This window comes from Physeter macrocephalus, chromosome 21 (assembly GCF_002837175.3).
Source record: "Physeter macrocephalus isolate SW-GA chromosome 21, ASM283717v5, whole genome shotgun sequence".
NCBI lineage: Eukaryota > Metazoa > Chordata > Mammalia > Artiodactyla > Physeteridae > Physeter > Physeter macrocephalus.
Genome location: NC_041234.1, coordinates 121,314,018 through 121,338,139, shown reverse-complemented (window position 1 = coordinate 121,338,139; position 24,122 = coordinate 121,314,018). Strand labels below are relative to the sequence as shown.

The 24,122-nt window shown below is 46.1% G+C and overlaps 3 protein-coding genes and 1 long non-coding RNA gene across 13 annotated transcripts in view; 1 reads left to right on the top strand and 3 right to left on the bottom strand.

Moving 5' to 3' along the window:
• F8 (coagulation factor VIII) overlaps positions 1–24,122 on the top strand; it is a 119,123-nt gene that overhangs the window by 81,684 nt on the left and 13,317 nt on the right. For 7 of the 10 annotated variants that reach the window (XM_028482413.2, XM_028482414.2, XM_024116776.3 and 4 more), the window contains 5 exons: positions 4,340–4,456; positions 4,978–5,049; positions 6,185–6,270; positions 9,616–9,771; positions 23,592–23,736. In XM_028482413.2, coding sequence (XP_028338214.1) covers positions 4,340–4,456; positions 4,978–5,049; positions 6,185–6,270; positions 9,616–9,771; positions 23,592–23,736 — 576 coding nt within the window. Of the gene's footprint in view, positions 1–4,339; positions 4,457–4,977; positions 5,050–6,184; positions 6,271–9,615; positions 9,772–19,758; positions 19,764–21,204; positions 21,378–23,591; positions 23,737–24,122 lie in introns of those variants that run through there. The other 3 variants (XM_028482417.2, XM_055081786.1, XM_055081787.1) reach the window with 3 other exon arrangements.
• Positions 9,703–16,002, bottom strand: LOC114484676 (uncharacterized). The gene is made up of 3 exons (XR_003677843.1): positions 15,300–16,002; positions 11,490–11,528; positions 9,703–9,785 (listed from the first exon to the last, which is right to left on the bottom strand). It is a non-coding gene; the product is annotated as an uncharacterized lncRNA (long non-coding RNA).
• Positions 16,040–17,947, bottom strand: F8A1 (coagulation factor VIII associated 1). The gene has a single exon (XM_024116778.2). It carries the CDS (start codon positions 17,936–17,938, stop codon positions 16,811–16,813), a length of 1,128 nt encoding a protein of 375 aa, XP_023972546.1. The 5' UTR covers positions 17,939–17,947; the 3' UTR covers positions 16,040–16,810.
• H2AB1 (H2A.B variant histone 1) lies at positions 19,602–20,014 on the bottom strand. The gene has a single exon (XM_028482418.1). The coding sequence runs from the start codon at positions 19,929–19,931 to the stop codon at positions 19,602–19,604; it is 330 nt and encodes a 109-aa protein (XP_028338219.1). The 5' UTR covers positions 19,932–20,014.

The following is a 24,122-nucleotide window of genomic DNA, read 5'->3' as shown; positions in this document are numbered from 1 at the left end:
TTGTATCCTGCTACTTTACCCAATTCATTGATTAGCTCTAGTAGTTTTCTGGTAGCATCCTTCGGATTCTCTATGTATAGTATCATGTCATCTGCAAACAGTGACAGCTTTACTTCTTCTTTTCCTTTTTGGATTCCTTTTATTTCTTTTTTTTCTCTGATTGCTGTGACTAGAACTTCCAAAACTATGTTGAATAAGAGTGGTGAGAGTGGGCAGCCTTGTCTTGTTCCTGATCTTAGTGGAAATGGTTTCAGTTTTTCACCATTAAAAACGATGTTGGCTGTGGGTTTGTCATATATGGCCATATATTGCCATATATGGCCCGTATATGGTTGAGGTAAGTTCCCTCTATGCCTACTTTCTGGAGCGTTTTTATCATAAATGGGTGTTGAATTTTGTTGAAAGCTTTTTCTGCATCTATTGAGACGATCATATGGTTTTTATCCTTCAATTTGTCAATATGGATTTTCACATTGATTGATTTGCGTATATTGAAGAATCCTTGCATTCCTGGAATAAACCCCCCTTGATCATGGTGTATGATCCTTTTAATGTGCTGTTGGATTCTGTTTGCTAGTATTTTGTTGAGGATTTTTGCATCTATGTTCATCAGTGATATTGGCCTGTAGTTTTCTTTCTTTGTGACGTCTTTGTCTGGTTTTGGTATCAGGGTGATGGTGGCCTCATAGAATGAGTTTGGGAGTGTTCCTCCCTCTGCTATCTTTTGGAAGAGTTTGAGAAGGATAGATGTTAACTCTTCTCTAAATGTTTGATAGAATTCGCCTGTGAAGCCATCTGGTCCTGGGCTTTTGTGTGTTGGAAGATTTTTAATCACAGTTTCAATTTCAGTGCTTGTGATTGGTCTGTTCATATTTTCTATTTCTTCCTGGTTCAGTCTCGGCAGCTTGTGCATTTCTAAGAATTTGTCCATTTCTTCCAGGTTGTCCATTTTATTGGCATACAGTTGCTTGTAGTAATCTCTAATAATCTTTTGTATTTCTGCAGTGTCAGTTGTTACATCTCCTTTTTCATTTCTAATGTCCTTCTATGTCTCTTGTAATAGTCTTTATTTTAAAGTGTATTTTGTCTGATATGAGAATTGCTACTCCAGCTTTCTTTTGATTTCTATTTGCATGGGATATCTTTTTTTTTCCACTATTTTATCTTCCAGGTCACTTATCCGTTTTTCTGCTATTGATTCCTTCTAGAGAATTTTTAATTTCACTTATTGTGTTGTTCATCATTGTTTGTTTGCTCTTTAGTTCTTCTAGGTCCTTGTTAAAAGTTTCTTGTATTTTCTCTATTCTATTTCCAAGTTTTTGGATCATCTTTGCTATCAGTACTCTGAATTCTTTTTCAGGCAGACTGCCTATTTCCTCTTCATTTGTTTGGTCTGGTGGGTTTTTACCTTGCTCCTTCATCTGCTGCATATTTCTCTGTCTTCTCATTTTGCTTAACGTACTGTGTTTGGGGTCTCCTTTTCGCAGGCTGCATGTTCATAGTTCCCATTGTTTTTGGTGTCTGCCCCCAGTGGGTAAGTTTGGTTCAGAGGGTTGTGTAGGCTTCCTGGTGGAGGGGACTGGTGCCTGTGTTCTGGTGGATGAGGCTGGATCTTGTCTTTCTGGTGGACAGGACCATGTCCAGTGGTGTGTTTGGGGGTGTCTGTGAACTTATTATGATTTTAGGCAGCCTCTCTTGTAATGGGTGGGGTTGTGTTCCTGTCTCACTAGTTGTTTGGCATGGGGCATCCAGCACTGGAGCTTGCTGGTCATTGAGTGGAGCTGGGTCTTAGCGTTGAGATGGAGAGCTCTCGCCGTTTGATATTACATGGGGCTGGGAGGTCTCTGGTGGTGCAATGTACTGAACTCGGCTCTCCAACCTCAGAGGCTCAGGCCTGACACCTGGCGGTAGCACCAAGACCCTGTCAGCCACACGGCTCAGAAGAAAAGGGAGAACAAAAAGGAAAGAAAGTAAATAAATAAAATAAAATTACTAAAATTTTTAAAAAATTATTAAAATAAAAAAGCAATTTAAAAAAAGAAGAGAGCAACCAAAGCAATAAACAAATCCACCAATGATAACAAGCGCTAAAAACTATACTAAAAAAAAATGGACAGACAGAACCCTAGGACAAATGGTAAAAGCAAACCTATACAGACAAAATCACACAGAGAAGCATACACATACACACTCACAAAAAGAGAAAAAGGAAAAAAAAAATTATATATATATAAAGGAAGAGAGCAACCAAATCAATAAACAAATATAGCAGTGATAATAAGCTCTAAATACTAAACTAACATAAACATAAAACCAGAAACAAATTGGTGCAGAAAGCAAACCCCAAGTCTACAGTTGCTCCCAAAGTCCACCTCCTCAATTTGGGATGAATCGTTGTCTATTCAGGTATTCCACAGATGCAGGTACATCAAATTGATTGTGGAGATTTAATCCGCTGCTCCTGAGGCTGATGGGAGAGATTTCCCTTTCTCTTCTTTGTTCGCACAGCTCCTGGGGTTCATCTTTGGGTTTGTCCCCGCCTGTGCGTGTAGGTCGCCTGAGGGCGTCTGTTCTTCGCTCAGACAGGACGGGGTTAAAGGAGCCGCTGACTGGGGGGCTCTGGCTCACTCAGGCTAGGGGGAGGGAGGGGTACGGATGCGGGGCGAGCCCGCGGCGGCAGAGGCCGGCATGACGTTGCACTAGCCTGAGGCACGCCGTGCGTTCTCCCGGGGAAGTTGTCCCTGGATCCCGGGACCCTGGCGGTGGCGGGCTGCACAGGCTTGCCGGAGGGGAGGGGTGGAGAGTGACCTGTGCTCGCACACAGGCTCCTTGGTGGCGGCAGCAGCGGCCTTAGGGTCTCATGCCCGTCTCTGGGGTCCGCGCTGATTGCCGTGGCTCGCACCCGTCTCTGGAGCTCATTTAGACGGTGTTCTGAATCCCCTCTCCTCCCGCACACCGAAACAATGGTCTCTTGCCTCTTCGGCCGCTCCAGACTTCTCCCGGACTCCCTCCCGGCCAGCGGTGGTGCACTAGCCCCCTCAGGCTGTGTTCACGCCGCCAACCCCGGTCCTCTCCCTGGGGTCCGACCTCTGAAGCCCAAGCCTCAGCTCCCGGCCCCCGCCCGCCCCGGCGGGTGAGCAGACAAGCCTCTCGGGCTGGTGAGTGCCGGTCGGCACCGATCCTCTGTGCGGGAATCTCTCCGCTTTGCCCTCTGCACCCCTGTTGCTGCGCTCTCCTCCGTGGCTCTGAAGCTCCCCCCATCTGCCACCCGCAGTCTCCGCCCGCGAAGGGGCTCCTAGTGTGTGGGAACCTTTCCTCCTTCACAGCTCCCTCCCACTGGTGCAGGTCCCATCCCTGTTCGTTTGTCTCTGTTTTTTCTTTTTTCTTTTGCCCTACCCAGGTACATGGGGAGTTTCTTGCCTTTGGGGAAGTCTGAGTTCTGTCAGTGTTCAGTAGATGTTCTGTAGGGGTTGTTCCACACGTAGGTGTATTTCTGATGTATTTGTTGGGGGGAAGGTGATCTCCACATCTTACTCCTCTGCCATCTTGAAGGTCCTCCTACCATACTCTGCTCACTCTTAAGTAATAAACAGTCCTGCTGTCACTTTACATCACAAATATAGTTCAGGTCACAAATTACAATGTCTACTCCAAGATATTAATCAAAATTCTGAACTTGATTTAAGTTCAATGTCTCCTCCTCCAAGTTGGTTGAGTTTTCTGTTTCTCTACCTTATGCTTCCCCCTCCAATCCTGGCTGGTTGCCGATTTGAACCGCAGTGTGGCAAGGGTAGAGGTGAGGGATGGCACCACTGTCTGCACCAGGCAGATATTTCAATCTGACTCTTTTTCTGGTGGGGTACTTTCAGGTGCTCTTCAGAGACGCCCTTTTGGGACCCTGTCTCATGAAATCCCCTTGACCTGGTTGTTTCCACCTTTATTCTGGATGGTCACTGTGACTGATTCCTCAGCCCCTCAGCATTCACCCTCTAGCTTCTTGCTCCTGGGGTTACTTTCCCCCTCAAGGCAGGGAGCCCACATCTCATCAATGAGAAATACACCTCTGGCTTGGAAAAGCACTGAGAGTGCAGGCCAATCTTTCTCCTGTCTCCACCACCAAAGCATCCCGTCACCCGGTCTCTCCCCTTTCCTGGGGTCAGTACTCAATTTCCAGGGTCTCCAGCTGCAGGGGTCACATGCCAAGCACTCTGGGTTTGAGGGGTCCAAGAATGGTGCAACTGACTTGGGTAGACCTCCTTTGCTATCCTGCATAAGCCAGTGTATCTTATGCCCATTTGTGTGAAAAGAAATAATTTTTGTTCCTTTTGCTTTTGATAAGGTGTTTTTGAAACAGTGGAAATGCTACCATCCAAAGTTGGAATTTGGCGGATAGAATGTCTTATTGGCGAACACCTGCAAGCTGGAATGAGCACTCTCTTCCTGGTGTACAGCAAGAGTGAGTGGCACCTACCTCTATGCCTCTCTCCCCCTTCCTAGAACGGTCGCTTTTGTCAGGAAATGAATACAAGCTCACAGTCATTACCAAATCTAAAATGAATATTGCTGGTAGAAATCATCATAGTCCTCAGAGGGGGGCAGATATGCTTGAAGCTTTGCACACTTTGACCCTGAAGCTCCAAGAGCAAACTTTGAAACTTAGTTTTGGTTCAGTTACCAAAGGTAACTTACAAATATCACTTGGAAGAATTTGAGTTTTAACCCTAAACAAGTAAGAGAACCACTGGTCTACTTACGTATGGACCCTAGTTTCCTCAGCTGCAAAATGTGAGTAGCACTAGCTAGCACCTACCTGTTGGAGGAATTAAATGATATAGTACAATAAAATATTTAGTATCCTTCTTGGCACACAGTAAACACTAAAAAATATGAGCATTTGTTGGTGTTCTCATTGACTTGCATTTGTGAAGCTATATTTTCTGCACTTCTAACTATTTTGCTCCCTTCATGTGATTTCAGAATGTCAGACTCCACTGGGAATGGCTTCTGGACGCATTAGAGATTTTCAGATTACAGCTTCAGGACAATATGGTAAATACTATTCCTTTCTCTTAAAGCACTGGGCTGATGATATCTTTTTTATTTCTTTTGGAAAGATTCAGATTACCAATCTGTCTCCATAGGTGCCTTTCAAATCTATTATCTCTTCTCCATTTCCCAGTGTGAGCATCTTAATTCAGGCCATCATCACTTCTCACCTGAGTAATGCCACTGCCTCCTTAAATGTCCTGCCCGCCTTCCATATGGCTTCCCTTGAATCCATTCTCTTCACTGTAGCAAGAAGCTACATTTTTCTGTGAGCAGTGATAGAAAGCTTGAACTGGATCTAGAGAGAGTTCTCAAACTACAGCCCACAGGCCACATCCAGCCCATCACTTGATTTTGTATGGCCTTCAAGCTAAGAATCATTTTTCTATTCTTAAATGATTGGGAAAAAAAAACAAAAGAAGAATAATATTTCATGACATGTGAAAATTATATGAAATTCTTATTTCACTGTCCATAAAGAAGCCACACTCTTTCATTTACAATCATCTGTGGCCGCTTTTGCTCTACAACAGCATCTAAGTAATTGCAACAAAGACCAGATAATCTGCAAAGGTTAAATTATTTACAGAAAAAAGTTGGCCAAACTCTGTTTTAGGGGGAAAAAAATTGCACTTGAAAAAGAGGCTTGAAAAACAAACAAACAAATTGCTGGAGGAATTACCAAATTGTAAGGCCACTTTGAAAAAAAAAGAAAGAAAAAAGAGGCTTGAAAGTTATATACTAAAATAGTATTATTTTTTTCTGGGCGGAAGCATGGTGTTTTTTACTTCTTTTATTTTTATTTTTACTTATGTTTTATTTTTATATTTTATTTTCTAATTTTTCTCCAGTGAACATACATTATGTAATAAATAATAATATTATTTGATAGTGATGGTAACACATTCCAGTATTAGCTAACTAGAGGTACTAACAATCAACAAAATTATTAAATTTTAGAAAATACAATGGACAACAAGGACAAGCCAAACACTTTGGTAGTCATTGATACTAATATGCTTTATGCCTTTAACTTCTCCACAGCTAGGATTAACCTTTCTCAAGAGAGTAATTTTATTCCTAAGTGTCTAGGACCAACCCAGCTGAATCTAATCTCTCTCCCCTTTCTTGGGCAAAGGACAGTGGGCCCCAAAGCTGGCCAGACTTCATTATTCTGGATCAATCAATGCCTGGAGCACCAAGGACCCCTTTTCCTGGATCAAGGTTAGAAAATGCATCGCATTCCATCACATCACACATTCCTCTTGCAAGCTCAAAGCATTTTATATCTCCTTTATACCAAAGTCATTTTCATCAAACTCCATGTAATAGACGAGGAAAGAACTGAAGAATAGAGTGGCTTATGATTTGTACCAAAAGAGTCAGGAATGAAAGACTCAGGAACAGAATTGAGTACACTGTGTTTTTAATCTTTCTGTTGGGATTAGAATCTCTGAATATTTTCTATAACATTGAACTTACCACCTCCCAAGACTGTATTCTATCTTTCGATGCCTTCAACTGCCTAGATGTCCTTGAGTCCTCCAGTCCCTTCATTTTAATACAAAAACAAATGGCTCAATCCCCCATCCCACAAGCCAAGAAAATGTGGCTTCTTCGTTTTCTAAAACTGACTCTGTCTTCTTCACAATTTCTACACCACCGAGTAGTAAGAGACACCTACTGAAGGTAGTCCAATCTGATGATAAACCAACTTGGAGCCATAACTGAAAGTGTCCTAGATTAACTCAATTTCTTTTTAAATGAGCCAGTCTTTCATATTTTCTCACTTCCCCCTTTCCTCTGGAGCAGCGCTGTCCAATAGAAATGTAATGTGACCCACAAATGCAAACCACACATGTAATTTTACATTTTCTAGTAGCTGCGTTAAAAAAGGAACATCATTAAAATTTTAATGATTTTCATTAAAATGAAAATCATTTTAATAATACATTTTCTTGGGAATTCCCTGGTGGTCCAGTGGTTAGGACTCTGCACTTCCACTGCTGAGGGCCTGGGTTCAATCCCTGGTCGGGGAACTAAGATCCTGCAAGCTACACGGCACAGCCAAAAAAATAACAATAATAATAATACATTTTCTTTCACCCGAAATATCCAAAAATATTTTCATGTCAACATGTGATCAGTCAGGACTAATTTACACACGTTTTACCACCTACTCCCCCCACCTGCACCCTCTTGTCATAGTCCATCAGCTTTCATCTTCTTCTTGGTCAGCTGAGGAAATTCCCCTGCATACTTTCCTCCTTTGCAAGATTGCATCTGCTCTCCTATCTTCCCTGAGGTTAAAATGACAAATAGGGGACTTCCCTGGTGGCGCAGTGGCTAAGAATCCACCTGCCAATGAAGGGGACACGGGTTTGAGCCCTGGTCCGGGAAGATCCCACATGCCACAGAGCAGCTAAGCCCGTGCACCACAACTGCTGAGCCTGCGCTCTAGAGCCCGTGAGCCACACCTAATGAGCCCACGTGCCACAACTACTGAAGCCCGTGCGCCTAGAGCCCGTGCGCCGCAACAAGAAGCCACTGCAATGAGAAGCCCGCGCACCGCAACGAAGAGTAGCCCCCGCTCGCCGCAACTAGAGATAGCCCGTGCGCAGCCACGAAGACCCAATGCAGCCAAAGATTAATTAATTAATTTTAAAAAATAAAATAATAAATAGGGATCAGGGAAAGATGAGCTAGCTTACCAGCAGGCAGACAAAAAGAGCACATCTGTTAATGCCACATCAGCTCTTTTTCTTTGTTTTGTAGGCACTGCCAATTATGACTCAATTTGAGCTGACTGTTTGCTAATTCCTAAGTATTTTTTTTTGTTTGTGAAGCTGCCAAACCAGATGTTCTCACCTTGTATTTCTGTGGTTATCACTTTCAACTTTATATGTATCACCGCATAGTGGACATTTTAATCTATTTGGCTGCCCTGCATCTGTTCTATGTATTTCCTTTTTGTAATAGCATCCTCATTTCTATTTGGGGAAATCTATCTGCCTCACTGGATACAATCTGATGAGACTAGTAAACAGAGCACCTTTTCCAAGCGTAGCCAAAGAACCCTGAGTGATAACAGCCTATTAAATTTCCGCTTCTTAGATTTGGCCATTGTTCCAGCTTGCCAAGCTCTGTCTCCCAAAGTATTCTCTAGTCTTCCCAGTTTCACACAGTTTACCAGCTTGCCGAGCTCTGTCTCCCAAAGTATTCTTTAGTCTTCCCAGTTTCACACAGTTTACTGACTTGATCAGTAAACCTTTTTATACTTTATCAAAATCATGATCAAAATATTAAAGTATACAGGGCTTCCTTCCTATGTACTGAAAACAAATCAAGCGATTCAATCCCTATCACGTTTGATATTATCATCTTCCTTTCAGATAAGGAAGGTGAAGCACAGAAAAGTTAAATAACTTGTCTCATGTCACACAGCCAATAAGTGGCATAAACAACTGCAAGTACTGGCTACAAAATCATGACTTATGTTGAACTTGTTTCTTTGTGTAGCTGTAAACAAATGAAACATATATAATATATAGTCTGTTTCCCCAACTCAAATTTAAGTTCCATGAGGGCAGGACTCTTTGTTTAACTGTTCACGACTCTATTCCCAGTACCTAGAACAGTGCTTGGCACATAACAAATGCTAAAAATATATTCTTTGAATGAATGAATGTATGTATAGATGGAACTTACAGTCAACCGAAAAAGATAAGTCATTAAGCACAACAGTCATGACCAGTCCAATCTGAGTGTGCCAGGCATCTAGGCGAAGTTAAGTTTGACTGGCTTGTTAGGGCAGTAACAGATGTCAAAATTCCTGTAATAGCTACTGCCTTGTAATGCTTGCGTGACCCACGCCCCCCTCTTTAAGACCCACTGTTACTCACTCATTCATTCCAAAACATGTGCTAAGCATCAGTATTATATCAGATGCCACGTTAGGTGCTGGGGCTAGAGAGCATATAAAAGCTAACAGGTATTAACTAGTATGTGCCAGCAGTGAACTCAGCACATGTAACGTATTGTATTAACTCTTTAATCCTTCTGGTAACCTTTTGAGATGAATGCCATTATTCCCTCCACTTTACAGATAAAGAAATTGAGACAGAGAGAGGTTAGGTGACTCAAACAGGTTTACTGCATTAAGGATCTCAGTCTAACAAGGAAGGCAAAAAGCAAAGAAAACTTTACAATGTGGTGCAATAATTTACTATAATGAAATAATATATAAAGTGAAATGGAAACATAGAAGAAGCCGCACTAAATTTGTGCAGCACAAAGGATGTGTGTAGAGGAAATTGGAGCTCAGTGATGTGGAAGTGATTTCCTTTGTCAGGAAGTAGTCTGGGAACTCAATGAGCACATTTCCTACGCGTTCCCATCATTTATTCCACAGCTTCACATGCATCCACATTTCAACATTGGTCTCTGCTTCGCCTGCACCTCCAAGGTAATACTGGGTGTATCTATATCGATGTAGATTCTTCTTAAGCTGATAAATGATTTCAGAAGGTGGTACATACATTTAAAATAAAGGGTTGTTTTCATCTGTAGGTGGATCTGTTGGCACCAATGATTATTCACAGCATCATGACCCAGGGTGCCCGTCAGAAGTTGTCCAGCCTCTACATCTCTCAATTTATCATCATGTATAGCCTTGATGGAAAGCAGTGGCGGAGTTATCGAGGGAATTCCACCGGGACCTTAATGGTATGTAATGAGTCCTTTTAAGAGAATGCATGAATCTTTTAAAGAGCTTTTGACAGATTTCAGGTATGGAACAAACACTCATAGCTTCTACAAATTTAACCCCCCAAAAAAGAATTTTCCACTCATGGGCAATAGGAGTGATTATGGACATATGGACAAAAAAGTGGTAGCATCAAGGATCTCATAGGTAATAGAAATGAACAGGTGCTCTATTGAGACAAACATGGGATTCCTGACTGGGTGGATTGATAAGATTGTCAGTTTGCTTATGGATATTCTAGGTTTGAAGTGACAAAAGGGCAAATGGGCTCAAAACCGTAGCTTCATCATCTACTCTTCCCTCATTCTTGCACCCCCTGATGAACAGCCACACATCCAGCCAACTCTTCCTTGGTAACACCTCTCCCATCTCTTCTGTTTCATTTATACAGTTGGTACTACAGCCCGAGGCCCCATCACCTCACACTTGACGTATTATGTTACATTCCTAACTAGTCTTCTTCTGTTTCTAGTCTCTTCTCTAATAAAAGCTGCACATCACTTTCGGGATCATACTATCAGTCCCCTGCCTAAACCTTTCAATGTCTCCCTCTTGTCTTCAGAATAAGGTTCAAATCCTAAAACGGCCCCACGCAAGATGACTTCTGTTTGCCCCTTCAGATCCGTTTTCCTGCTTCGCTACCGCGCCTCTTCTTCTGTGAGCCTGGCATGTGTGGAATATCAGGGTATTTCTTCTCTTGCCTTCCTCCTTGTAGAGGAGTTGGCTGTAACCCTCCACTGAAGGTCATTGCTCCCCTCAAAGTGGTTTTCTCTACATGTTCCAGTTACTATCACTGAGTTGGCCGTGACCCCAAAACTTAGCGTCATAAGAAAAAACATTTTGTTTTGTTCTTGGATTCTGTGGGTCAGGACTTTGAACAGGGCACAGCAGGGATGGCCTGTCTCTCTGCTCCATAATATCTGGGGCCTCAGCTGGGAAGACGTGACAGCTGGAGGCTGGAATCATTTGGAAGCATCTTTACTTGTATGTCTGGTGGTTGGTGCTGAGTGACCTCTGGGGCTGTTGACTGAAGTAGCTTCTCCCAGCATGACTGTCTCAAGGTATCTTAGGGACCCCAGCATGACTGTCCCAGCTAGCAAGGTGGAGATGACATCACCTTTTCTGATTTAGTCTTTTAAGTCATGTAGTATCACTTCCAATACATTCTGTTGGTTATAAGCAGGTCACACATCCACCCACGTTCAAGGGGAAGGGACCTAGACCCCACTTCTCAATGGGAGGAATGTACAGAATTTCTGCTCATTTCGTCTACCTAATCTTCTCCTCATCCTTCCAGGCCTAGGGATGGCAGTACCCTGCCCCCACATTCTTAACTAGTACCTTTATTAACCTTTCCTCAAATTATGCGAATTTTAGTGTTCCATGTTTCTTGCTGGAACCCTGCCTCATACAGTAATTGGTGCCAAAAGTAGCCCCAGGAAACAGACCTTCAAAATGGAGTTCTAGGATTATGTTGCTAATATATTCAAGGAACACAGGTATAATTCCTTGCCTGGGGAGAAGACTGGATGCTGAGTAACCTATGACATGTGGTGGCATCACAATTTCTCAGATTATCACCAGTGATACAATGGGATGAGCTACAGATGGTGAGGAAGCCATTGGGAGATTAAATTGACAGTGGCATTTAGTTGCTATGGCAACAAGTTTAGCATACCTGATTGTAGAGTGACCTGTCTTCTTTTTATGGCCCTTCCTTTTACGGCATACATAGGGAAAAAAGAAATTAAATGTTATGAATATATGCAAAGAACACGCATGAACATACATAGAGAATCAGGATGCATCCATGGAGCTCGGGAGGAGCCTTCCATGTCCTGTGGTTATAGGCAGATACTTGGACTTAATACCAAATCTAGGAGCTGAGCATGTGAACTGCAGAGTCGCAGTGACAATTAAATGGTCAGTCCCAGCAGGCCTATTGTGCTGCTAAGGTAAGGGCACTGGTGGAAAGGAATGGAATTCTGAGACCAGGGATGGGTACTTTTTGTTTTTAATTGGCTGTGCCGCACAGCATGCAGGATGTTAGCTCCCCGACCAGGGATCCAACCCGTGCCTCCTGTAGTGGAAGCCTGGAGTCTTAACCGCTAAACCACCAGGAAGTCCCGGGATGGGTACATGTAGGCAGACATGCATGAGGCTGAGAACTGCAAACCTCCAAATTGCCCTGAACCTCCTTTGCCTGAGGAGGCAACCCTTCCCCAGTCTCTGAAGCAGTCATCCATGCTCTGCATACAAGTCTCTCAGTGACTACACCTTGAATAGTTGCTTCCCAAGCCAGTGGCTAGTCTCCTTAGGGCCCCTGTTTGGCCACTACAAAAGCCAGACGAGTCATGGAAAAATGACAGATCATCACAAATTTAATCAGGTGATGATGACAAAAACCCTGCAATTCCAGGTGTAGTATCTCCTCTGGAGCATATTAACACAGCCTCAGGCACCTGATACGGAACTACAGACCTGGAAAATGCTTTCTTCTTCATTTCCATTGACAACCAAAATCAGAATAGATTTGCATTTATGAAGTAGGAACAAGAGTATTAACTTTACTGTCCATGCCTCAAGGCAATGCCACTTCCCTTGTTCCTTATCATAATATAGACCCTAGGGACCCCAAACATCTTGACATGCCACAGAACACCATACGGGTCCATTACATGGATGACATTATGCTGACAGGACCTGGTAAACAGGAAATAGTAATCACTCCAAATGCCTTTGTGATTAATACACACACACACACAGACACATATACAAACACATAAATATTATATATTGTGTTGTCAACTAAAAGAAAAATACACAACGTGAGAGTTGTGAATCAAGTTTTATTCAGGGTCTTACTGAGGACTATAGCCTGGGAGACAGCCGCTCAGATAGCTCTGAGGAGCTGCTCCAAAGGGGCTGGGGGAAGGCTAGTTTACATATGATTGTTTTGTTAAGGAACACATGCAGTCAAGCATAAATCTTGTTAAAATATTACTACTATTCACAAAGAACAGATACCTCAGGTTCACGATTATAGTGTTTTTCTATGTATGGAAGATGCAAGAAGCAGGGTTCATTAAAATCCTTCCTGAAATGCGTATCAACTACCTAACGGCCTGTTCGTCCAAAGCACAGAGCATCCTGTTATCATCTTTAATTTCCTGTCTAAAGCACAGACTGCCTCATCCTGTTATCCCATTCATCTCTTCCTCTGAACACCCAGTGCACTGTCCATCAGCGGCTGCGGCAGATTAGTCTTTGTAGACTTGGATGGTGACCAAAATGCTCTTTGCTCTTTTGTTTGCAGTGTGATATATATGTATAGATATAGCTATATTAGCATATGTTTATTAAATATTAGCAGATCTTGCTTCTGACTTTAATGGGAATGGATCCCATATTTTGCTGTTTAACATGCTGTTAGTTTCAAATATTTTTATCATATTTAAAGTTTCTTGATACTCCTACTTTATTTGGAATGGCTGTAGAATTTCATCAAATGCTTTCTTAGCATCTTGGATATGATCACATTTCTTCTCTTTGCTATTGTCAGATTATACTCACTCAATGGTGGGCTGGCAAATGTTTAACAACCAGCTCTGGGGCAAAGTGGGGGGCAGTCAGCACAAAGGCCTTTATTTGTAGTGTTTGCTGATTTCCATGATGTAAATATTCCCATCACGCCTGATTTCAAGCTGCTGACACAATGTCACTGAATGCAGAGTTGGGAGCAGATGCCCACAATTGGCTCTCACAAGCCAGTCCTAGCTGGGGCTCCAGCACAACATGGTGCTGCATTCCTGGGAAAACTGCCCCTAAGTCTATTAGTGTATCAGTCATTTAAAGTTTAGCCGGATCCAATTTGCTAACATTTTGTTTAGAATTTTTCTATCTGTACCAATCAATAAAGTTGTTTTACCTCTTTGGGGGGCTGTATTTATCAGGCTTTGGCATTAGAGTTATACTAACATTGAAAACAGTGTAAAAAGCTTCCATCTTTTTCCATTAAACTATTGCTCTAGAATAGTTTAATTAATGTAGTAATCATCTGTTTAATGAACATTGGATGGAAAAGCCACTGTGCCTCATTTAGTGGTAGATACTTGAACTATCTTTTCCGTTCCTTATCTGATTACTGGCATTCTCATTTTCTGTTACCTATAGTTAATTGCTGTAAATGTGTACATTAAAGTTCTATCTATCTCCCTTCCCATGCCATATATCTTTACCTACATACACACATGTATCTCTCTTTTTCCCCCTTTATCAGAGTTGGTGAGTGTTTATTCTATTGTATTTTCAAGGAATCAACTCTTGGTCTTAAAATCAAACATAGATTTGAAGGTGTTGTTTTCTAATTCATTAATTTCTGTTTAAAATTTTTAAAATTCACTTTCATTTATTTTCTTGTTTCTTAGAATCTGGAGTTAAATGACTAGTTCATTTATTTTCAATCTTTCTCATTCAGTGACAAAGATAAAATAGTTATTAACTCCATTCATGCGGGTCATCCCTTTATCAGTTATTGAGTAACTACTATGTTCTAGGTTCTAGAGCCCATGGACTTGGACTACAACCCGCTTTTGCATGGACTGTGTGTTAAGAACGGTTTTTACATGTTTAAAGTTTCAAAAACAAACAAACAAGGAAGATTACGTGGTGTGAACAGACTGAAATAGTTCCCTCTCCTCCTTTACAGAAAGTGTTTGTGGACTGGTGCTCTAGTCTAATGGCAGCAGAGATGCCTAGACAGTTCACATTAACCAGAACCCTTCTATCCCAGAGCTTGCCCAATTTACAAATTTCAGTCTTAGTCATCTTCCTCCAGTATAGTGGTTCTTAAATGATGTAATATCTTTGTACCATTTACATACAAAATATTTTTTCATAAGCAACATTTCTCATCATAGAAGTCCCTTATAAAGCAGAGCCCAAGCACCCTTTCGGGATCATTGCTTCACTGCCACTACTTTCAATATTTCATAATATTCTGAATGTTAATTTTGCATTGTCAATGAACATTTCAGTGATACAGATCTTTCCCTCTGGTTTTCAAGTTAAAAAGAAGACTAATCATGTCCTGTCAACATAAGTTGATACATAGCAAGAGATTTCTGTCAAAATCACTGAAATCTGGCCTTGGCCCAGCTCTCCGTGCTATGAAGTTTCTGAGGGAGATACATAAATGAACCAATGGCAAACGGAAAAAAATCTTTAGCGTTTTCTATAGTTATACTTGCATACCCAATACCGGGCTCTCTGGTAATCCGTCCCCCCACCTCCTCAGAGCAAGGAGTTTAGACCAGAGGTCTAAGGAGGCTTTTCCTTGCGCCCAAACCCAAATGCTGTCACCAGTCACAGTCCATAATTCCTCAGCATTCTTGTCATAAGGACAATAAGGAAGGCGGCCAGGGCTGCAGCCCAGGCTGACAAGAGTGTACCAGAAAAAGCAAAAGCACAAGGGAGCATGCACCCTTACCACTTTGGCAACAAGCTGGACTAGGCTTTTAGGGCTCGGAAAGACCCTTCCTGGCAGCCAAGTGAGAGCACAGGAAGGGTGGTTGAATCTGTCTCAGATGGGCCTCCCCTACATGTCCTTAGCCACTGCTTCCACACTGCTGAAATAGAAGTAGAAAAGAATACCCTAAAAGCCCCATCCATTTTGGGACACTTAACTCTTAGTGACAACACTCCACATATTCCCCCTCCCCCCCAGATACGCAAAACCAAGATCTGTTCCCAAACTGTGTCCTTAAATCTCACCTCAAAAGATCAGTGCTGTCTACAACGTCAGCCTAAAGGATGCGTTTTCCCAAGCCGAATTAATGAGAATGAGGTTATATTCTGAAGAGTCCCTACCATCACTCTCAACACTAAAGAAAACTGAATTTGAGAAAACAGCTTAAGTCGGTTCGCATGCAACGTTTGGACCAAAAAGCCTTGGAAATTTAGTGTTTAAAAATGGAACGCCATCCTGCTTTTGGGGAACAAGGGCACAGTCTGGCATACACACGATCACACAATACCAAAGCAGCATGCTGATTTTACATATAACTAAGATTTGTAGAAGGATCCGCTCTACAAATAAAAGCTGCCACGTGGATTACCCGCACCTCTCGAAATGGAGCCAGACCTGAAAACTCCAATGCACATCTGACACCTCTGCTCTGGAGCCCACCCCGCCCTCACCCTCACCCCCACCCCCACCCCCACTCCGCTCTGCACCGAACACATTCGCGCTGCAGCTGAGAGAAAGGACCACATCGCAAATAACCTCTGTAGATTCTTAGGCACACTGTCCATTTCGAATGAACGAATCCATCTTGGAGCTAAAAGGGAGCTATCTGCTTCTGCCTGCCGCCTCCTGCCAGGTAGATAAGCTATTCCCATTTTACAGATGAGGTAAATCCGAACCACAAGCTAGGAGGGTCAGAATGGCTTTATCATGGACTGAGGGCTGTAGCGACAACAGCGTAGTACTGAATGCAATGATTCCCACGAACACGTACGGGGCGCATGAAACACAGGGGGAACTGGGCGATCACGCAGGCGGACATCGAAATACGCTAAGCAATCAGAGTCACCGTGAAAAAATCATGCAGCTTAAGTAGCGAGCCAGAGCTGTGCAAATTAATCCTCAGTCGGAAAGAGGGACGCGAGGGGAGGGGAGCCTTGCGGGGGAAGAGGGGTGGGTGGGGACAGTTGGGTGAAAACAGAAGAGGAAAGGGGGCGGAAGGGACTCTCATGGTTCTGTTGCAGTTTCTGGGGAAGAGAATCGGAGACTGTACTCCGATTCTACCATATGGGTTTTTTTCTGCCACTATTGTGGAAACAACGTAACTTGCAGTCAACCACATTCCTCTGGTGGCAACAGGGGTAAGATACACTGCAAAGGCAGAAGCGCCGGGTCAACGCCTCCTGTGTCCCCGGAAACGCGCAGGCGGGTGCGTGAGGTTCGGGGACAGGCACAGAGTCGCTGGGAGTGACTCATCAGATCCCCTGGCCCGACGGGGAGATGGTTTCCTGCAGAACGAGGTGCAGGAGGTGGTTCTGCTCGGCGCTCAACAGGGGCCACATCTCCACCTGCAGCGACTTGACGGCTTCCGTGTCCTTCTCGTGGGTGGCCATGACCAGGGACTGCAGCAGCAGGAAGAGCTCCTCGGGGAGAAGGCCGCCGCCGCCGTCCTGCCCGTGGCCGCCGAAGGCCTCCCAGGAGTACTTCTCCAGGGTGTGCGCGTGCTCCGGCAGGAGCTTGGCGGGCGGCGGCTGCAGGAGCAGCAGCAGCAGCACGCGGGACACCTCGCAGCGGACCAGCACGTCGGCGAAGGCGCCCAGCGCGGCGGCGGAGGGCGCGGCCGCGGGCCCCGCGCCGGGCGGGAGCAGCGCGAGCGGTGCGGCGGAGGCTGCGCCGGCCCCGGGCTGCGGCCCCGGCGGCTTGGGCTGCGGCTGCGGCCCCGGCGGCGGCGCCGGGTGGCCGCCGTGCTCCCGCGCCAGGCGCTGCATGCGCGTGAAGAGCGCCAGGGCGCCGCTGTAGTCGCGCGCCAGCAGCTGGCAGGACGCGGCGTCGCCGAGCGCCTGCAGGGCGGCCAGGGGCAGCTGGGGCAGCTGCAGCTGCGCGGCGCGTTGGAAGTGGCCGGCGGCAGCGGCCGGCTGGCCCAGGTCGCGCAGGGCGGCCGCCAGCTCGAGGCAGAGCGCGGCGGCGGCAGCCGGCTGGCCTAGCTCCAGGTGCAGGCGCACGGCGGCGCCCAGGGCGGCGGCGGCGGCCTGCAGCGGCTCCCCGTAGGCGGCGGGGCAGGCCAAGCGCTGGCGCGCGTCGCGCTCCTGCCGCAGGAAGAGGCGCGCGGCCTCGGTCAGCGCCAGCGCCTCCCCGGGCCCGTGGAAGAGCGCCTGCTGGCAGCGGGCCACGGCCAGCTGGCACCAGGCCGCGTACGGCAGGCACTCCTGGGCGCGCAGCTCGCGCCCCAGCTGGCCGAACTGCTCGCCGGCCTCCGCCACGTTCGGCTTCCGCAGGAACCGCTTCTTCAGCTTGTTGCACACCTGGCGGTAGCGCGCCAGGAAGTCCCCGGCCTCAGGCCCGGGGCCCGCACCGCCGCCCATGCCGGCCGCGGAAGCCGCCATGTTCGCCGCTTAGGCACTTCCGGGCGCGCTGACGCAAGTGGGCGCACGTGCTGGGCGACGGCGGCGGGCTGAGACGTACCGTGCGTCGGGCTCCGGCCCACCGCGCGACCGCGCCGGCTCGGCCGCCCGGAGCTCTCGTCGCCCTGGTGATGTGCAAACTAGCAAGCGCGGAGGCCCGGCGGGGACTGGCTGCGGGTGGCGTAGGCAAATCGGGGGCCCTTGGGCGGGGCCTGGCCCGCCGTCCGGGGTTCTGTGAGCAGACCAACGGTGCTGGGGCGCCCCCTGTGCTAGGTGACAGCTTTTTTTAAAAAAAGTTATTTATTTAATTTATTTATTTTGGGCAGTGTTGGGTCTTTGTTGCTGTGCAGGGGCTTTCTTTAGTTGCGGCGAGCGGGGGCTACTCTTCCTTGCGGTGCGCGGGTCTTTTCATTGCAGTGGCTTCTCGTGTTGTGGAGCACGGCTTCTAAACTAGCAAGCGCGGAGGCCCGGCGGGGACTGGCTGCGGGTGGCGTAGGCAAATCGGGGGCCCTTGGGCGGGGCCTGGCCCGCCGTCCGGGGTTCTGTGAGCAGACCAACGGTGCTGGGGCGCCCCCTGTGCTAGGTGACAGCTTTTTTAAAAAAAAGTTATTCATTTAATTTATTTATTTTGGGCAGTGTTGGGTCTTTGTTGCTGTGCAGGGGCTTTCTTTAGTTGCGGCGAGCGGGGGCTACTCTCATTGCGGTGCGCGGTCTTTTCATTGCAGTGGCTTCTCTTGTTGTGGAGCACGGCTTCTAGGCGCGCGGGCTTCAGTAGTTCTGGCTCTCGGGCTCTAGAGCGCAGGCTCAGTAGTTGTGGCGCACGGCCTTCCTTGGTCCGCAGCATGTGGGATCTTCCCGGACCAGGGCTCCAACCGGTAGGTGACAGCTTGTTTATGCAGGTTGCCAATCAGGGCATCTCTGGGCATCTCTAGGGGAACACAACCAAAAACTCTTGACCCCGCGTGACCCTAATTCCGACTTCGCCTGTGTGTGGATTGTGTCCCGCCCACCCCATCTCCATCACGCCTCAATCTTCCCGTGAAAGCCCCTGCCCCATGGGAGTCCATGCCAAGCGCCGGGTCCACCCACCCCTGCATCCCGCATCCAGGGCGGTCGGTCGCCTTGGCACCTTCACCCTATCACGACGCCGCCCTCACGGTGTCGAGCGCCGCCGCAAGGAACCCCGTCCCTCTGGGGACTTTGGCCTGGCTCCGACTTGCTCAGAGCCGGCGGGGGAGCCTCCCGTTGTCCGGCCTCACCCCAGGCCCCAGTCCGCCCCCACCCCTGCCGCAGCCAGCCTCTCCCACCCAGGGCCACCTCATGCGCTGTCACCGTGAGAGAGCGCTCCTCTCTGTCTGTCAGCCCCGACTCCACCCCCCCACCCCCAACTCCGGCCAGACCCCCGCCCCCATCCCTCCGACGAGGGGTGTCCCACCACCACCACCTCCCACGCCAAGTGAGTGAAGCATGCGCAGGGGGTCTCTTGAAACACTTTATTGACTCGCAATGACTGTGCCCAAGGCGGCGGGCAGGCCGGGGCCGCCCGGGCTGTGTGGCGGTCGGTCGGTGAGCGGGCCTGGTGCCTGACGGCCGCGCCCCCCGCCCCGCCCCCCCGGGGGCCGGGGACCCGGGTGTCGTTGGGCAGCTAGTGCTGGGCCGGGGCCACCTGGGAGATGGTGCTAGTCCTGAAGAAGTCGCTGAGCAGCGCGTTGCTGCGGGCCGCCACGTCCTCCAGCTCCGGAGTGAGGCGCCTCCTGCCGCTGTTCTGGGCCTCATGGCCCGCCAGCTCCAGGACCCTGGCCGTCAGGTACTGGATGATGGCCACTAGGTAGACGGGTGCGGACGAGCTCAGGCGCTGGGCGTAGTGGCCCTCCCGCAGGAGCCGCTCCATGTGGCTCACCGAGAAGGACAGCTCGGCTCGGGCGGTGCGGGAGCGGCGACCGGGTGACCCTCGACGGCCCCTCCTCCCCGGCATGCTGGCCGTTGGGCGCGCTTTCTGCGACGGCCTCGCTCTGCGGTGCGCTGGGATGAGGGGCGGTCGGTTGTGCCTGCTGGTCCCAACATCTCAAGACAGCCGGTGTTCTCAGGCCCCTACTCCATATCCTAGCGACCACAGGCCGGGCCCTCATTAGTCGGGGAGCACGCCCCGTAACACGTAGACCCTGTGAGGTCACTGCTTTCCCATAACCCCTCCCCCACCCCACCTCACCCCACCACCCCCACAGCCGGGGTCCTGGGCCTGCAAAGAAATGGCGCTGGCAGGATCCTGCTCGCCGTGCTCGCTGGACCCTCTCTTTGGTGGCACTCTCACTGTCCACCTGACGGGAACTTTGCACAGAGAAGGCAGCTAATGGCAGACCATCCAGGGGCACCAAGTATACACTGGCGGTGCTGGGGCACCATCATGACTATGTATCTACTTCCAAATGAATAATATTCCTGGCTGAGAAATATTCAGCAGGCTGAATAATATTCCAGTGCATGGCTAGCCCACACATGTTGTGTATCCGCTCAGCAGCTGATGTACATTTGGGTGACTTCCACCCTGTGCCTGTTGGGCATAGTGCTGTGGTGGACATTCCTGTGCAGGGTTCTGTTTGAACACCTGTTTTCAACTCATTTGGGTTTACAACCCATGGGATAGATCTCTGGGTTTATTTCTGGACTTGTAGTTCTACTCCACTGATCTATGTGTCTATCCTTATGCTAGTACCACATAGTTTTGATAACTGTAGCTTTGGACTAAGTTTTGAAATAGAGAAGTGTGAGTCCTCCAACTTTTTTCTTCTTTTTCAAGATTATTTTGGCTATTCAAGGTCACTTGAAATTCCGTATGCATTTAGGATTAGCTTTTACATTTCTGTAAAACAGAGCATTGCGATTTCCATAGGGATTTCATTAGATCTCTATAGACAACTTTGGGTGGGATTGCCATCTTAAAAATAGTAAGTCTTCCAGGCCACAAAATCTGCTATCTTTCCCCCTCATTTTTTTTAAGGTCATCATTAATTTCTTTCATCAGTACTTTGTAGTTTTCGGTGCACAAGGCTTGCACCTCCTTGGCTAAATTTATCCCTGTGTATTTTATTCCTTTTGATGTTGTCTGAAATAGAACCGTTGTCAATTTCATTTTGGAATTTTTTTTCATTGCTAGGATATGGAAACACAACAGATTTTTGTGTGTTGATCTTGTACACTGCAACTTGGTTGAATTTGTTTGTTAACTCTGTGTTTTGTGGATTCTTTAGGGTTTCCTGTACAGAAGAGCATGTCATCTGAGAACAGAAGTAGTTTAACTTCCTTTCCAACTTGGATGCTTTTCATTTCTTTTTCTTGCCTCATTGCTCTGAGTACGACTTCCATTACAGTCTTGAGTAGAAGCACCGAAAGCAAGCATTCTTCTCTTCTTCCTGATGTTAGGGTAAATGCTTCCAGTCTTCCACCATTGAGTGTGACATTAGCTAGGGTATTTCATAAAAGCCTTTTATTTTGTTGAGGAATTTCCCTTCTATTCTTAGTTTGCTGGGTGTTTTCTTTTTTGTTTTTGTTTTAATCATGAAAAGTTGTTGGATTTTGTTGAATGCTTTTTCTGCATCAACTAAGATGATCATGAGGGTGTTTTCCCCCTTAATTTTTTTTTTTTTTTTTGTCGCAGGCTCAGCGGCCATGGCTCACGGGCCCAGCCACTCCGCAGCATGCGGGATCCTCCCAGACCGTGGCATGAACCCGTGCCCACTGCATCGGCAGGCGGACTCTCAACCACTGCGCCACCAGGGAAGCCCTCCCCCTTCATTTTATCAATGTGGTTTTGATTAATCAGTTTTCTTATGTTGAGCCATTCTTGCATTCCTGGGATAATTCCTATTTGGACATGGAATGTAATATTTATAATATGCTGCTGGATTCAGCTTGCTAGAATTCTTCTGAGGATTTTTGCATCTATATTCATAAAGGCTATTGGTCTGTAATTTTCTTTCTTCTGGTATATATGTCTGGCTTTGGTATCAAGGTAATGCTGGCCCTATAGTATGAGTTAGGATGTTTTTCCTCCTTTTCTATCTTTTGGAAGAGTTCGGGAAAGGACTGGCATTAATTCTTTAAACATTTATTAGAATTCACCAGTGAAGCCACCTAGCACATAGTTTCTGGCACATAATACATGGAATCTAGGATTTGTGTAGTCATTAACTATTTGTTGAATTAATACATTGTCTTCCTAAGAAGGTATCTAATCAAGACACAATAATTGAGTTAAAAACGAAGCAGATCTATTTATCAGAAATAATGCTGTGCCTACAGATTGTCATACTGAGTGAAGTAAGTCAGAGAAAGACAAATACATGATATCACTTATATGTGAAATCGCAAAAAAGTGTACAAATGAACTTATGTACAAAACAGAAGTAGAGTCACAGATGTAGAAAACAAACTTATGGTTACCACGGGGGTAAGGGGGGGATAAATTGGGAGATTGGGATAGACATATACACACTACTATATAATAAATAGATAACTAATAAGGACCTACTATATAGCACAGGGAACTCTACTCAATACTCTGTAATGACCTATGTGGGAAAAGAATCTAAAAAGAGTGGATACGTGTATGTGTATAACTGATTTACTTTGCTGTACAGCAGAAACTAACACAACATTGTAAATAAACTATACTCCAATAAAAATATTTTTTAAATGCTGTGATTTCTGGGGCAATGCTATACATTTATTAACATTTTTTATCCCATAGGAAGAAAAAATTGTTACATGGAAGAACAATTTTTTTAATTCCCCATAATAACTATAACTCTGATGTCTGATTATATAACAGCCATACATTGATTCCTGTTTTAGTGTATTCAAGCAGATACAGAATCCCAGGTGTTTTATGAGAGAGGATTTTCAACTTTCTTTTTACTATATACCATGATTTAAATCTAGGCCTTTTGAATTGGAATTACTACCATATTTCTCAAACTGTGTTCCTTATTCCTTAAATATGTCATGTACTTTTCTGTAGAACCTAGACATGTCAAGTTCCTAAACCCCAGAAGTTGGATATTAACGTGTGTCTCATGAATTCATACACAAGGAATCATTAATTAATGCCCCACAGTACACACCCACCCCCCCACACACACACATTATTGGAAGATCATTCTGAGACCAGTATGGTAAGCTGCCTACTCCTAGTTCCCTTTCACAGCTGCAGCTGACTCTGCCCTAAGCTAGTGTTTCTCAGACTTGATGGTTTGATTCAGTAGATCTGGAATAGGGCTCAAGATGTTGCATGTCTAATTGCTCCCAGGTGATTCTAATGCAGCTGGTCTGTGGGCCACACTGGATTGGCAAAGGCCTAAATGGCTTCCACAACTTTGATAAATGACCGTTTTACAGGACCCCAAAGTAGACTGCTTAACCTGCTCAGACCTAATCTCCCTTGTTCCATTCTTCTCCCCGTGATTTTCTCCTTCGCATATTACATTCTAACATCTGGCTAGCCAGAATGGTTTTATTTGGGTGTCTGGTGCTGTTGAGAAATGCACAGAGCAAATTAGAAGAAAGATACGATTGTGGGAGGAATTGCTTCTTATTCTTTCTTCATTTTACATGTATCTGTGCTAATACCTCCCTACAGGTCTTCTTTGGCAATGTGGATTCATCTGGGATAAAACACAATATTTTTAACCCTCCAATTATTGCTCGGTATGTCCGTTTGCACCCAACGCATTACAGCATCCGCAGCACTCTTCGCATGGAGTTGATGGGCTGTGATTTAAACAGTAAGTGTCAAGGCATCCCATGTCCTTACCTCTCCCAAGCATGTAGGATGATTAACCCTCCTAGTTTTTCCGAGACTGGGGGGATTTCCCAGGACACAGAACTATCAATGCTAAAACCAGTACAGTCCTGGGCAAACCCGTGACTTGGTCATCCCAACCATGGGATTCCCCAGGGGCAGCCACCTCCTACACTACTGTGAGCAAGGCAAATCAAAGTCCAACAGAGCTGAGCAGAGCTGACCAGAAAACAGGGGGCATCTTAACAATAACATGCAAAAGTTAGTGCCTGGGAAATGACTTCGTGATGACAGTAGCCCTAGAACATATCAGTGGAGACAGGCCAGCAGAACCTCAGCTGCAACTTGTTCTTGTGATTACATTCTTCT

What these genes read in the sequence shown, in the direction of transcription:
- H2AB1 (XM_028482418.1), bottom strand. Translation starts at nt 19,931, where the DNA reads ATGCCGGGGAGGAGGGGCCGTCGAGGGTCACCCGGTCGCCGCTCCCGC.
- F8A1 (XM_024116778.2), bottom strand. Translation starts at nt 17,938, where the DNA reads ATGGCGGCTTCCGCGGCCGGCATGGGCGGCGGTGCGGGCCCCGGGCCT.